Source organism: Echinops telfairi, unplaced genomic scaffold (assembly GCF_000313985.2).
Source record: "Echinops telfairi isolate 266 unplaced genomic scaffold, ASM31398v2 ScPeMD7_5;HRSCAF=22, whole genome shotgun sequence".
Taxonomy (NCBI): domain Eukaryota; kingdom Metazoa; phylum Chordata; class Mammalia; order Afrosoricida; family Tenrecidae; genus Echinops; species Echinops telfairi.
The window spans coordinates 28,884,791-28,897,876 of NW_022103901.1; the positions used below are offsets into that span (position 1 = coordinate 28,884,791).

The 13,086-nt window shown below is 50.0% G+C and overlaps 3 protein-coding genes and 1 pseudogene across 3 annotated transcripts; 2 read left to right on the forward strand and 2 right to left on the reverse strand.

The window, feature by feature from the left end:
• Positions 1-1,479: 1,479 nt before the first annotated feature.
• Positions 1,480-1,842, reverse strand: LOC115867971 (annotated as a pseudogene).
• A 1,839-nt stretch (positions 1,843-3,681) lies between these two features.
• Positions 3,682-4,779, forward strand: HBZ (hemoglobin subunit zeta). The gene is made up of 3 exons (XM_004705763.2): positions 3,682-3,845; positions 4,279-4,483; positions 4,651-4,779. The coding sequence occupies exons 1-3, from the start codon at positions 3,751-3,753 to the stop codon at positions 4,777-4,779; spliced, it is 429 nt and encodes a 142-aa protein (XP_004705820.1). The 5' UTR covers positions 3,682-3,750.
• Positions 4,780-6,018: 1,239 nt separating this feature from the next.
• On the forward strand, positions 6,019-6,823 carry LOC101646684 (hemoglobin subunit alpha). The gene is made up of 3 exons (XM_004705764.2): positions 6,019-6,143; positions 6,294-6,498; positions 6,610-6,823. The coding sequence occupies exons 1-3, from the start codon at positions 6,049-6,051 to the stop codon at positions 6,736-6,738; spliced, it is 429 nt and encodes a 142-aa protein (XP_004705821.1). The 5' UTR covers positions 6,019-6,048; the 3' UTR covers positions 6,739-6,823.
• A 2,278-nt stretch (positions 6,824-9,101) lies between these two features.
• LOC101646478 (glycine N-phenylacetyltransferase-like) lies at positions 9,102-10,259 on the reverse strand. The gene is made up of 2 exons (XM_045286014.1): positions 10,212-10,259; positions 9,102-10,121 (listed from the first exon to the last, which is right to left on the reverse strand). The coding sequence occupies exons 1-2, from the start codon at positions 10,257-10,259 to the stop codon at positions 9,102-9,104; spliced, it is 1,068 nt and encodes a 355-aa protein (XP_045141949.1).
• Between the last annotated feature and the right edge of the window lie 2,827 nt (positions 10,260-13,086).

The following is a 13,086-nucleotide window of genomic DNA, read 5'->3' on the forward strand; positions in this document are numbered from 1 at the left end:
CTTTTTTTAAAATAATAAAACTGTTTTATTAATTATGTTCAATGGGACAGAACACAATACACGCTGGTGAGGGTGTGGAGAGACGGGCACTCTCCTACACTGTTGGCAGCAACACCCTAAACGGTACTAACAGTGTGGAAAATGAGATGATGCTTCCTTAAAAATTTGGAAATGGGAATGTCATTTGATTCAGCAATCCCACTGCTAGGTCTCTATTCTAAAGAGACAGGAGCAGCACACCCAGACAGATGTGCACCCGTGTTTGTTGCAGCACCACGCACTGCAGCAGAGATGGGAACAGCCAGAGGCCTGTGGGTAGGTGAACGGATGCACAAGCTATGGTGTGAACACCCAGTGGGGCACGGGGATGGGGAGAGTAGCGATGAAACTGAAGGGCACGGTGGGGGGCACACGGAAAAAAAACACCCGAAGGACAAACCCGAGGGAAATAACTCCATCACTAAAGGACAAATCGGAAAGGACAACAGAAAAGTGGGTGAAGGGAGATGTTGGACCGTGTACGATATGACAAAATAATAATTTATAAATTATCAAGGGTTCATGAGGGAGTGGGGAGGGGGCAAAATGAGGAGCTGATGCCAGGGGCTTACGTGGAGAGCAAATGTTTTGAGAATGACGAGGGTAACGAATGTACAAATGTGCTTTATACAATTGATGTGTGTATGGACTGTGATAAGAATTGTATGAGCCCCCAATAAAATGGTTTAAAAAAAAAGGACAAATTTTGTCTGAGTCCACTGTAAAAAGCCAAAGAGAAGTTTACACACAGGAAAAAAGGGGAAAAAAAGTATCTGAGGGTCTCCAGGGCTGGGAAGGGAGCAGAGGGGCGGTCCCTGTCAGACTCATAGTCATTTGCGTGAAGGGCACTGCAGGGGCAGTAAGGGTCTGGTCAACACATTGTGTCTTTGTGAAGACAGCAGTCGTTGTCATGAAACAAGACAAGGAAGAATCATTGAATGGCAAATCCATTTGCTCCGTGAGCATTCACTCAAATAAGGATAACAAGGTTTAAAAAGAAGATGAAGAAATACAAGGGAGCTTTACAAAGTTCATGGAAAAGGCTCAATCTTTCAACTCCACTCCCTGCCCCGCCCCTCTCCCCGCCTCCCCCACCCCCACCAACTTTTTGGAGCTCCCTGTACAAGATAAAACTACAGTGGAAGAGAAAGAAAATCAGTGGTTACCAGAGGTTTGGGGTAGACAGATGAGACTGAAAAGGGGTGCACGTGGGGCATAGAAGCGTTTCATGTCCTGATGGTGTGTGTGAAATTCGTACAGCAGCACGCGCTAACCAGTCAGTGTGTTCATTCGTTTCCCATCTACATGTGCTTGACACAATGGGTGGATGAGTGTGTTGTGAAAAGATTGGTATGAGCCCCCAATAAAATGATTTTTTTAAAATTTCCCATCCATTTTTTAAATGCAAATACAGAACATTTATTCAATTTTCACATGATTTTATTTTCTCCCTTCAATCATAATAATACGATAACCAAATTTTGTCTTAACAGGAGGGTCTGTATATACAGGTTTATCCAATCCGCTTACAGGCAGGCTAGGCAAACGCTGCTTCTTGAAACGGTCCAACCCAAGTCACCCCTGGCCTGGTTTATCTTCACTCTATTGTGCAGCTACTTCATTGAATCTCATTCCAAACTGCAATTTCTCCAAGGCTCCAAAAGCCTGCTATGTTTTTCGCATAGAATGTGCCTGACCTTTATCGCATTGCCCCCACCTTTGGGACCCTGAACCTTCTTGTCAGCACTGTCGCTCCAAGCCTGCTCCCCCTTTTCCAGTACCACTTTTTCCTTGGGGCGGCATCTTTGAGACTTGCAGATGACCTCTCAAGTGCCCATCTGGCTTTATAGTGAATTAGGTGGGCCTCTGCAGACCAGAGGACCAGTCTTGTGTTCTTCACTCATCAGGCCTCCCTACTTGGATTCCTTGTTTGGTCCCACTTGTTGAATATTATCTGCCCTTCACGCAATATCACTTCCCCATTCTCCACTTCCCCGGTAGCCATAAAAATCGGTTTCTTTTGGTAGGAAAGCCTTTTCTTGATTTAAAACTAATAATAATAACCGTGGTCTCATTTAATGTTTACCCTTCTGCTCTGGATTCATTTCACTCGGCGTCGGATCCTCCGATTGGCCCCATCCCACGTGGGGCTTCACAGACTGTTCACTAAGGGTGCCTAGTATTCCACTGTGTGTGTGCACCGGAGCCTCCGTCCCCTTTTTCCACGGCCGGCCATTTACATTGGTTCCATCTTCCTGCTATTACAAATGGCGTTGCAATGAACCTGAGTGGGCATCTATCTGTCTGTCTAAAAAGTCAACTTACGGTATGTCAAAAATCAAATAGAAGAACGTGTTGGCTCTGATATTAGATGATTCCCATGATATGAAATATCTAGGATGTGGCTGGGAGGTGCCATCAGTGGGCTCTGACTCACAGCGAGAGTGAAATACTGCCCTGTCCTGTGCCCCTGCACAATGGCCCTCATTGTCGGGCTCTGTGCTGCAGCCACGATGCCCACTCATCTCGCCGCTGCCCCTCTATTTTACTCAGCACGATGTTCTTTGGCAGAGACTGGTCTCTCCTGACAACATGTCCAAAGCATGTGAGACAAGAGCTCCCCCTCCTCGACTCGAAGGACCCTTTGGTTGGATAACGGGTTTGTCTTTGGGCCGTCCCTGGCCCTTTCCCTACCCTTCCCCAGCGCCACATGTCGAGTGGAGCGATGTTCCTTCAGCCGTCCTTATTCAGGTCATTTCCACATGCACACCAGGTGATGGGAAATGCCGTGGCTTGGACCAGGTGCACCTGAGCCCTCAAGGTAACCTCCTTCCTTTTCCACACTTTAAGGAGGTCTTGCGAAGCTGGAGGTCTTGGTAACTGTCTGGACGCCAAAATGCGTTGTCGGTTACCTAGGTGAGCAGGGAGCCAAGGGAGGCGCCCAGAGCAGTGTGTTTCTTTCAGGATGGTGGGGATACGTGGGTAGAGGGGATGGGTGAACAAATTAGTTACTTAACTATGTCATTGAATGATACATGTTAAAAATATTAAAATGACAGTGTTTTGTTACATATATTTGTACCACAGTGTTTCTAAAGGCAACCTAGTGAAAAAGAGAAATTGAAAAGGCAAGGAAAACACTAAGAGCGCCTTATTTAAAAAGGCTGGGGGGCGGTGCGCTGGTCACTCTGAGAGCTTGCCCTAGGACATGGATCCTCGGGCCAGGGCACCAGGAGAGCTCGCCCTTCTTCCTGGGTGGGTTCTGCCCCCACCCCACCCCAGAGCTGATGTTGCTGGACAGACTGGGAGCGCTGAGCAGGGGAGTGGGGCTGGCCAGGGGGTCACGCTCCTGCCAGGGAGGTCCACGCGGGACCCCGCTGCACACATTCGCATTGTGTGATTCTGAATAGTTATGAGCTGGCTGCAGCTGCAGGGGTAACCACCTTAGCCCTGGGCCCCTATCTCGCTCCACTTGTGGTCAAGCCGTGACCAACGCCCCCATCGAAAGGGAGTGAGGGTGTCAGGAGTGATAGCCCCTCACCCCACCAGTCCTGCCAGACCTCCACTGCCCATTGTCATAGGATCTGATAAGAGACCCCACCTCCAAAGCCCCCTCTTCTCTCTCAGGCCCTGGTTCCCTATAAGAGGACTGGGGACCAAGCTGCATCCAAGCCAGTCCTGAGCTCCACGTGCTGACGCCAAGCCGCCACCATGTCTCTGACCAAGACCGAGAGGACCATTGTCTTGTCCATGTGGAGCAAGGTCTCCACGCAGGCCGACAGCATCGGCACCGAGACCCTGGAGAGGTGAGCAGCTCGGCCAGGCATGGCACTGGGCTGTGGGTGAGGAGAGGGGGTCAGGGCGGGAAGCCATGAGGAGGGGTCACAGGAAGGGTCCAGGGGGGAGTATCAGGGGGAGGAGCCAGTAGAGAGGGGTCAGTGAGGAGATGAGTGAGGAGGTCAGTGGAGGGGATGGTGAGGTGCTGTCTGTGTCTCCTCCCCCAGCATTGTTAATGACAGGTGAGTGAGTGAATGGATGGGTGGTCAGTGAATGAAGGGACTGGTGTGCACTGGGCAGTGACTGGAGACTGGAAGAGGAGAGGTGTCAGGAAGACTATGTTCATTTTTCACTTTTCTTAAATTTGTGCGTCATGGACTTTTTACATTCATTTAATATTTTAACATTGTATTGGATATAACAACTTGATTACTGGGTCTGGGTGCCCTCATGTCCCTGCAGGCTCTTCACCAGCTACCCCCAGACCAAGACCTACTTCCCACACTTCGACCTGCACCCGGGCTCCGCCCAGCTGCGCGCGCACGGCTCCAAGGTGGTGGCCGCAGTGGGCGAAGCGGTCAAGCACATCGACAACATCTCGGGGGCGCTGGCCAAGCTGAGCGAGCTGCATGCCTACATCCTGCGCGTGGACCCCGTCAACTTCAAGGTGCATGCGCAGAGCTGGGACGCTGGGCGCATGGGGGGGGCGGCGGGGAAGAGGAGGGGGGAGGGAGGAAGAAGAACAAGATCCTTGCCCACCCCTTCGGCTCTCCTCCCTGGCCCCCAACCAACCGCCCCGCCCCCGCTGGCACTGAGCCCAGTCCCTGCCCCCAGCTCCTGTCTCACTGCCTGCTGGTGACCCTGGCCGCGCGCTTCCCCGTGGACTTCACGGCCGAGGCCCACTCTGCCTGGGACAAGTTCCTGTCCATCGTGTCCTCCGTGCTGACCGAGAAGTACCGCTGAGTGCGGCCCCCCAGCCCCGGGCTGTGGCAGGCTGCGGCCACTCCCGCCCCTGAGCCTGCCCCCCAGTTCCTCCCTGAATGACTCCCCAATAAACGGATGAGGATACACAAGTCCAGTCCTGTGCTCTGAGGCTTATTTGGGGGGGCGGTGTCAGGGGTTGAGGGTAACTTGGGGATAGGATGGGGGACTTGGCAGAACGCATGCAATTCTATGCAACCCTAACTTTGAGGAAGACTTTGGGGTGATCTCTGCCCCTGAGGACCTCCAAGGGTGGCAGAGCAGCAGAGGCCAGGTCCACAGTGCCTTTGGGCCTCTTTCCTCCCCCGCCCCCAAAACCACCCAGGTTGTCACTTAGCTCAGTGTCTAGGAAGTGCCAGGACTCAGGATTGCTCCTCCAGGTGGGAGTCACAGCCCCTCGCCATGGTCCTGGCATGTGGTGGCTCCCCACCCCCACCCGCACTCCCCCTCTGGGTCCCCTTTGTGCAATCCTGGTCCTGGGGCAGGCGCTTCCCTTCACAGGCAAGCAATTACAGCAGTGACTATCTGTGTGCACACCCCGGAGGCCCAGGTCTTCGCCTCCGCACTGGGGCCAGGCGACTGGAAACACCCCCACCTCGAACCAAGGGCCCCACGTTGTGGCTCCAAGAGCCGATGTAAGAGGGCTCAGTGCAGCCGCACACTGTGACACTACTTGATTAAGCCCTAAGTTCTGAGATGACTCACCTCCCTGGGTCTTTGAGCACAGGGCAGCAATGCAGAGGTCTGCCAGATCCAGTGGGACCAGACTGCCCCCACCCCTCCCCTGCTGTCAGCTCCACCTCCTCCTCAGACCCCCTGCTGCCATCTATTCTTCACACAGAAAGAATCCCCCAGGAGGAAAATGAAAACTGGCCAGGAACATCCCTGGCTTTTGTGGGGTTGGGGAGGGTCTCAGGCTCCAGGAACCCCGGAGTCAGCCCCCAGGTTTGAGCAGGGATGCCTGGGGCTGCAGCACCCCATGGGACTCCCTGAGTGGTCCCTGTTTACATGGACTGTGAAGGGGCCCCCTTTTGTGCCAAACAGAGGAGGGCAGCCTGGAAACTCTGGCCTTGGCCATCCCCAACCCCCTCTTCCACAACAAGGGTTCCTGTACCCACCCCTGAGGGGCTCTGTGCCAGCCAATCAGCACCGCCCACGCAGGCGTGGCCCCGGGGCCCAGGCATAAAAGTGCCACCCGCTCCCCGTCCAGGCACACTTCTGACCCTCCACAAGACTCAGAAAGATCTCACCATGGTGCTGTCTGCTGCTGATAAGGCCAACGTGAAGGCCGTCTGGGAGAAGGCCGGCGGCAATGTGGGCAAATATGGCGGCGAAGCCCTGGACAGGTGAAGACCCTCTCTCCCCTGCTTCCATGCACCTGAGCCCAACACCCCCCCACCCCCTGATGCGGCCGGTACCCACCCAGGCCCCTCTCCCTCTGAGTCCAGTGGACCCCCTCCCCCATCCACCCGTGCTCACCCGGCTTCTCCCCACAGGACCTTCCTCTCCTTCCCCACCACCAAGACCTACTTCCCTCACATGGACCTGACCCCGGGCTCCGCTGACATCATGGCCCATGGCAAGAAGGTGGCGGATGCGCTGACCCTCGCCGTCGGCCACATGGACGACCTGCCCGGCGCCCTGTCCAAGCTGAGTGACCTGCACGCCTACAAGCTGAGGGTGGACCCCGTCAACTTCAAGGTGAGAAAGGGGAGACCAGGGGCATCAGGGGCTGCGTGTTTGGCTGGCAGGGCTGAGGTCTGTGGAGGGGAGGGTCTCCTGATACCCCCTCACCTTCCCCTCTCTCCTCAGCTCCTGAGCCACTGCCTGCTGGTGACTCTGGCCTGCCACCTGGGCGGCGATTTCACCCCTGCCGCCCACGCCTCCCTGGACAAGTTCCTCAGCTCTGTGAGCACTGTGCTGACCTCCAAGTACCGTTAACCTGGAATGGAGTCGAGTTGCCCCCAGTCTTCCTCCCTCCCTGCACGTGCCTCCAAGCCTTTGAATAAAGTCTGAGTGGGTGGCAGCCCGGTGTGACTTTGGCTCTGTTTCTGCAAACGTGCCAGGGGCAGGTGGGGCTTGCCTTGCTCGGCCACTGTCCCTCTCTGGTGGCCAGGGGGAGGGTGTAGAGGAGGGCAGTAGAGGCAGAGGCATCGCTGCACTGCCCTGGGAAAGAAAGGACCTCGATGTGGGATGCCAGTTCCCAGCGTGATGACCCTTCGCAGGCTCTGGAGGATCAGGTACAACTTGGTCCCTGGCAGCGCTCTGGGCCCTGCAGTTTCTGGGCTTCCTGTCGTTCCCCAAGGGTCAGTGTCGGCCCCTGGGCTGCTACGTCCTCAAAGACTCCTCTTCCTGCCAACCAGTTCCCCAAGGCCGCTCCACACCACCCTGCAGTGTCTCAGACTGGATTTGACCCCTGGGGAGTGGCCTCCCCTCTGCTCACTGCATCCCTCAAAGCGACTCACAGAGACCTTGTGTAAGGTTTCCAAAACTGTAAACATTTGCAAAACAACAACCATTTACAGCCTCATCCTGCTGAGCAGCTGATAGATTTGAACCCGAAACTCCTCAGTTAGCAGTCCAGTGTTTAACATAAGCTTCGCCCTGGTCTCCTGCCTGTAGCCTAGGAAAACATGAGATAAAATCAACCTAGAGTTTCACAGGCTCACAGTCTTTAAAATTGGGATGAGGGAGAATCGTCCCCTCCCCGTGCCTAGGGGCTACAGCCTCAGCTCTTGCCCAATCCACTTTCTTTTCGGTGTTCACAAATAGGATCCCACTCACCCTGGTGGTGCTGTGGGTGAGGTGTTGGGCAGCTAGCCTCAAGGTCAGAGGTTCAAACCCTGCATAGATGAGGAGGCTGTAAAAGTCATGGTCTCACAAACTCTGCAGAGAGAGAATCCACCAATCCGCTAGGTAGTTTGGAGCCTAGCAGGACATCAGGGGGCACAGATAGACAGAAAGAAAGAAAATGTGTCCCTTAGAGTCAGATGAAAGACCTGCCTTCACTCAAGGAGAACTGGGAACCCAGCAGAGAGCTGTGGAATGGACTCCACTGTAGGGACGCTGTGGGACAGAGAACGGCTTCCCCAGGGGGGCTTCCAAAGCTGTTCATCTTCAGGCATCGGCTGTAGGCTCCAAACCCACAGTGTTACTAGGCCTGTGCTTTGTACATTCTCTTAAAAATAAAATGCACAAGAAACCCCCTCTCCTTACTTCTCACTGCCATTGAGGCAATAACAGCTCCTCTTGACCCGATAGGACAGGGTAGAAAGGCCCTTATGGGTTTCCAAGACCGTAACTTTACAGGTCTAGAAAGCCTCGTCTTTCTCCTACAGAGCAGCTGCTGGTTTTGAACTGCTGACCTTAGGGTTAGCAGCCCAATGTGTAACCACGACTCCACTAGAGCTCCAGTCTCAAGAGTCTGACCACATTGGCTGAGGCTGAGAAAGTAAGGTGGGCTGGGGTGGGGGTGGAGAGGATGCCATTGCAAAATGAATCAGGTCCCTTTTCTTCCAAAAAATACTGGACGAATCAAGTGTCCATGGCAAGGGACTGATGGAAAGAGCAAAAAATACCTGCGCACAAGACTGTGGATGCCAAGAACCCTGAGTGCGATGTCTAGAGATGGGTTAGGAATAATGGGCACCTCAAGCAGACCAGCCCTTTCCCCTGGTGGTTTGGGTGCTGGTAATGTGATCCCATAGGACAAAGCCCATCTACTCATAGAGCGGTTGGTGGGTCCAGCCACTGACCCTCCAGTTAACTAACAGCAGAGTGTGGGAGGGCTCTGTGGGAGTGGTGGCCAGTGTTTGTGAAGTGAGAAGATGCACTGTGGTGTGAAGAAACGAGACCAGACACTGCCATCGCCTCAATTCTGACTCACGGAGACCCCACCTGTCAGTCAGGGTAGAGCTGCCTCTGGGGGTCCTCAGAGCAGATAGCCTCATCTCGTTCTGTGCGGCTGGCTGGTGGTTTTGAGCTGACGACCCTTGGGTTAGCAGAGTCCATGTGAAACAACTGTGCCCCGGAGTGGCGTGTATCTATCGCAGACTGCCTTTTATGTAAGAAAGGAGAACGAATAAGAAGACATACAATCGCACCTTTCAAACGTTCTTGAGAAAACGGAATGGAAGGATTTTGATGTGTCAACCTGTGGCTGTTAGGTTCTGTGAAGTTCATTCCATGCTTCATTTTCTTTTTTCAACTTGCCAAGAACAAAACATTTAATTATACGAATATATTACTGCCACCAAAGTGTATCCACTAGCTTCGCCTCTTATCACAATGTTCTTTCTCTCCCTTTACCGGTCTGCGCCTCCAGTCACGTCCTCAGGCCCCTTTCCACGGACTGGTGTCAGGGTCAGTGTCACAGGCACACAGTTCCACTGGCTCCAGTCACAGGGCAGGTGGACAAGCTGCAGACTTTCGCTCATTTTCTGTATGAACTTGTTGGCTCTGTCCCTATGGTTAGATGTGGGGAAGCCAAGTTCGTCCAGAGCCTGGATATGGAAATAGAGAAGATGGGATATGAGGCCCTGGGCCCGGTGCTTGGGAACAACAGTAGCTCCCGTTCTCAGTTCTCCAGTCTGGTCCATCCACATCCAGCTCACAGGGGTTCCCTCAGGCCCCAGCAAGCACGCGGTGGGGAAGGTCCGGATACAGCGCTCAATCAATCTTTGGCTACTCTCATTGCCACAGAAATGCCAAAATCTAGTCACCAAGGCAGGGTGGGTGATGTCCAGGGATGCGTGTTTAAACAGCTCTTCATTAATGGGTTTGGGTCTTCTCATTTCAGGGGGTAAGTTTTTTGCCTGCAGCAGAGAGAGAACCAAGGTCCTCGCTGTTTTCGGCATCATATAAAGAATGCGTTGTGTTCTCTTGACCTTAATGGATTTAGTGGACGCAAGATTTGGAATCACTTCATCCAGACTGGAATGTGAGCTTCGAATCTGCAAATGCTGTTTCCAGTTGGTGACTTCTGAGATGCCAAGGAATTCCTGGCAGTTCCATGGATCCTTAGAATAGATTTGGTAAGTGTTGGTGTAGTGACCAAAGTTATCTGTCATATTCTGTTCTTCCGGGCGGACAACCACTGCATTATAATCTGGCCATTTGTCCACTAGCGCCTTTAGTTTAAAAGGGTTTCTCTGGCTCATGTGGAATATGGTCCCGTAAACCTTTAAGGATTCAGGAAGGCTCTTCCTCAATGATTTTTCTAGTATCTGTAACATCTGTGAGCCCTGCAGACACCTTAGCCTTCGCAGTTGAGCAGCTGCCTGGGATGCTGGAATTGTGGGACTCGCCGTGAGTCTCCTTTTCCTCTGGAGGTATGTTTAACTGTGGGACCAGTCTTCTGGCTTGACTTGGGAAGGGGACTACACATGGTCTGAACTCTTCCCAGTGCTTCTCACCAGGATGCTGGCTGAGAAGTCTGGACGCAGGGCATTCTTGTAACCCATCACAGTCAGTTCTTCCTCCCTAAAGAATGGGAGGTCCTGGGAATTTAGCCACATCAGTGCAGTCTTTTTCTTTTCAATAGTAACTGAATAGGAATGGGTGCCCTTCAAAGATTTCTAAAGATTAAGGAACAAGAAGCAGTCAGAAGGAACCACGCCAGGACTCTAAAGTGAATGGCTAATGATTTCTCTTGGGACTTCTGGCAACACTGCCCTTGTTTGACGAGAGGGATGAGCAGCATTGTCATGGTGGAGAGGACCCAGTGAAGCGCTCTCCGATGTTTTTATCCGAAGGCTTGTGTTGACTTTCTCAAAACACTCACAATATAAAGGGCTGCAATCGTTCTCTGGCCCTCCAGCAAGTCAAAAAGCCTTGAGAATCCCCCTCAGAAAGAAGGTGCTGTCATGATTTTGCTTTGACTGAACCACTTTCACCTCTCGTTAGCCATTGCTTTAGCTTCAGGATCACGTTGGTAGAGCGATACCTCACCCCCTGTTATTTGCAGCTTGATGCCCCTTGTTTAAATATCCACGGAGAGCATCTGCTCTCGTCTGCAGCTGATCTGAGCACAGCAGTTGGGCATCCGTGGAGCAGAAAGTATGTTCAACTTTAATTTTTCAGTCAGAATCGGGTAAGTTGAACCAGTTGAGCTGTCGAGGTGAACTGTTGGTTAGAAAAAAGCAAAGGAAGAGTCAGAGTGAGGTGGTATCGCATCATTCTTTCCATTTATATTTCTCTCACAGCTAATGACCTTTCTTCACAGGGTTGCTGGACACCTGCATGTCATCTTTAGGAAATTGTCTGTTCATGCCGTGCCCACATTTTAAAATTGGGTGATTTGTATTTTTCTTATTGAAGGGTTGTGGTTTTCTATAGATCTTTGAAAGTATCCCTTTATCCCAGGTATCATTACTAAATATATTTTCCCAACCTGTGGGTTCTCTTTTCACTCTTTTGATGAAGTCTACTGATATGTGCAAATGTATTTTTAGAAGATCCCAGTCTTTTATTTTATCTTCTACAGTGTGGATATTTTTCGTTATGTTTGGAAGTATATTTATGCCTTGTATCAGGACCCTTAAGTTTGTCCTTTTGGGGGGACGGATCCCTATTTTTTTAATTGATGGTCTTTTGTGTTCTGGGGCTTATATTTAGATCTTTTATCCATCTTTTATCATTTTTGTACATGATATGAGGTGTAGCCCTGTTTCTTTCTTTTCCAGGTGAAGATTGAATTTTTATGGCACCATTTATTGAAAGTGCTATCTCTTCCCCACTTAATGTGTTTTAGCCTTTTATCAAGCATCAGGGAGGTGCCTTTGGTTGGATTTCTGGGTTCTCAGTTCAAATCCATTGGTCTTTGTGTCCATCGTTGTCCCAGTACCAAGCTGTTTTGATGACCATGGCCATCTAATAGGTTTTAAAGTCAGAGAGTGAGAGGCCTCCTCCTTTGTTTTTGATTTTTAATAAATGTTTTGTTTATAGTGGGTTCGTTACTTTCCATATAAAGTTGGTGGTTGGTTTTTCCATTTCTGTGAAGACTTGTGTTGAATTTGTAAAGCATTTTTGGTAAGATTGGCATTTTCAGAATGCTGTGAGGAACATGACAGCTTGTTCCATTTGTGTAAGTGTCTGTTTGTTTCTTGTCGGAAAGTTTTGTAGTTTTCCTTGTATAAGTCTCTTGTTTCTCTGGTAAGGTTTATTCCTAAATAGTTCATCTTTTGTGTAGTTATTGTAAATGGAATTGTTCTTTTAATACCTTTTTCAGTATCATCATCTGTTATTTAATCTTCTTTAATATACAAGAATCTAACTAATTTCTTTATGTCAATCGTATATAGCCTGCTGTGCTGCAAAATTCTTCAACTAGTTCTAGCAATTTTTAAATTGAATCTTCGGGGGGTTTTACATATGGGATTATGTCATGCAAATGAGGAGAGTTTTGTGGCTTCTATGCCAATGTGGATGCCTTTAGTATCATTTTGCTGTCTCATAGCTCTGGCTAAGACTTCTAGGACTAAATTAAGTTTTCACACTCTCTTCATTAAGTGAGAAGCTGGCCGTTGGTTTTGCATGTATAGCCTTGATTATGTTGAGGAATCTCCCTTCTTTCCTCTTTTATTCAGTATTTTCATCAAGAACGGATGCTGACTTTTATCACATGCCTTTTCTGCATCAATTGATCTAATCATATTTTTCTTACCCCTGTTTAGTTTATGTGGTGAATTATGTTGATTATTTTCTAATATTAGATCATCTTTGCATCTTTGGCATGAATACCACTTGATCGTGGTGTATTATTTCTTGAGGCTTTGTTGAATTCTGATAGCTACAGTTTTACTGAAAAATTTGGCTTCTAAAAAAAAAACTGGAAGAAAATTTTGGCGACTCTATTCATCAGAGATATTGGTCTATAGTTTTCAATTCTGGTGATGTCTTTGCCCGGCTTAGGTCTCAGGGTTAAAATGGATAAAATTAATTTGGAAGTCTATTGTCCATTTGTATATTATGAAATAGTAAATGTAGAATTTATATTAACTCTCATCTAAATATTTGGTAGAATTCCCAATGAAACTATCTGATCCTGAACTTTCTTTAAAAATCATTTTATTGGGAGCTTGTACAGCTCTTATCACTATCCATTTATCCATCCATTGTGTCAAGCACATTTGTACATATGGTTAAGGTGACCAGATTTTAACATTGGTAAAGCGGGACAAAAGCGGGACCCCATTGATAAAACTCATATCCTGGTGAAATAGGCACATGGCAGCTGAAAACCGTATACCCTAGCTTGTCATGCATTCTTTCCAAAAATCGGGACTTTTT

Bases quoted from the DNA above. Each gene is read 5' to 3' on its own strand.
- HBZ (XM_004705763.2), top strand. From the start codon at position 3,751: ATGTCTCTGACCAAGACCGAGAGGACCATTGTCTTGTCCATGTGGAGC. The intron at 3,846-4,278 runs GTGAGCAGCTCG...ATGTCCCTGCAG, and splicing joins GGCACCGAGACCCTGGAGAG to GCTCTTCACCAGCTACCCCC. The intron at 4,484-4,650 runs GTGCATGCGCAG...CCCTGCCCCCAG, and splicing joins TGGACCCCGTCAACTTCAAG to CTCCTGTCTCACTGCCTGCT.
- LOC101646684 (XM_004705764.2), top strand. From the start codon at position 6,049: ATGGTGCTGTCTGCTGCTGATAAGGCCAACGTGAAGGCCGTCTGGGAG. The intron at 6,144-6,293 runs GTGAAGACCCTC...TTCTCCCCACAG, and splicing joins GGCGGCGAAGCCCTGGACAG to GACCTTCCTCTCCTTCCCCA. The intron at 6,499-6,609 runs GTGAGAAAGGGG...CTCTCTCCTCAG, and splicing joins TGGACCCCGTCAACTTCAAG to CTCCTGAGCCACTGCCTGCT.
- LOC101646478 (XM_045286014.1), bottom strand. From the start codon at position 10,259: ATGGGTTACAAGAATGCCCTGCGTCCAGACTTCTCAGCCAGCATCCTG. The intron at 10,122-10,211 runs GTGAGAAGCACT...ACATACCTCCAG, and splicing joins ACTTCTCAGCCAGCATCCTG to AGGAAAAGGAGACTCACGGC.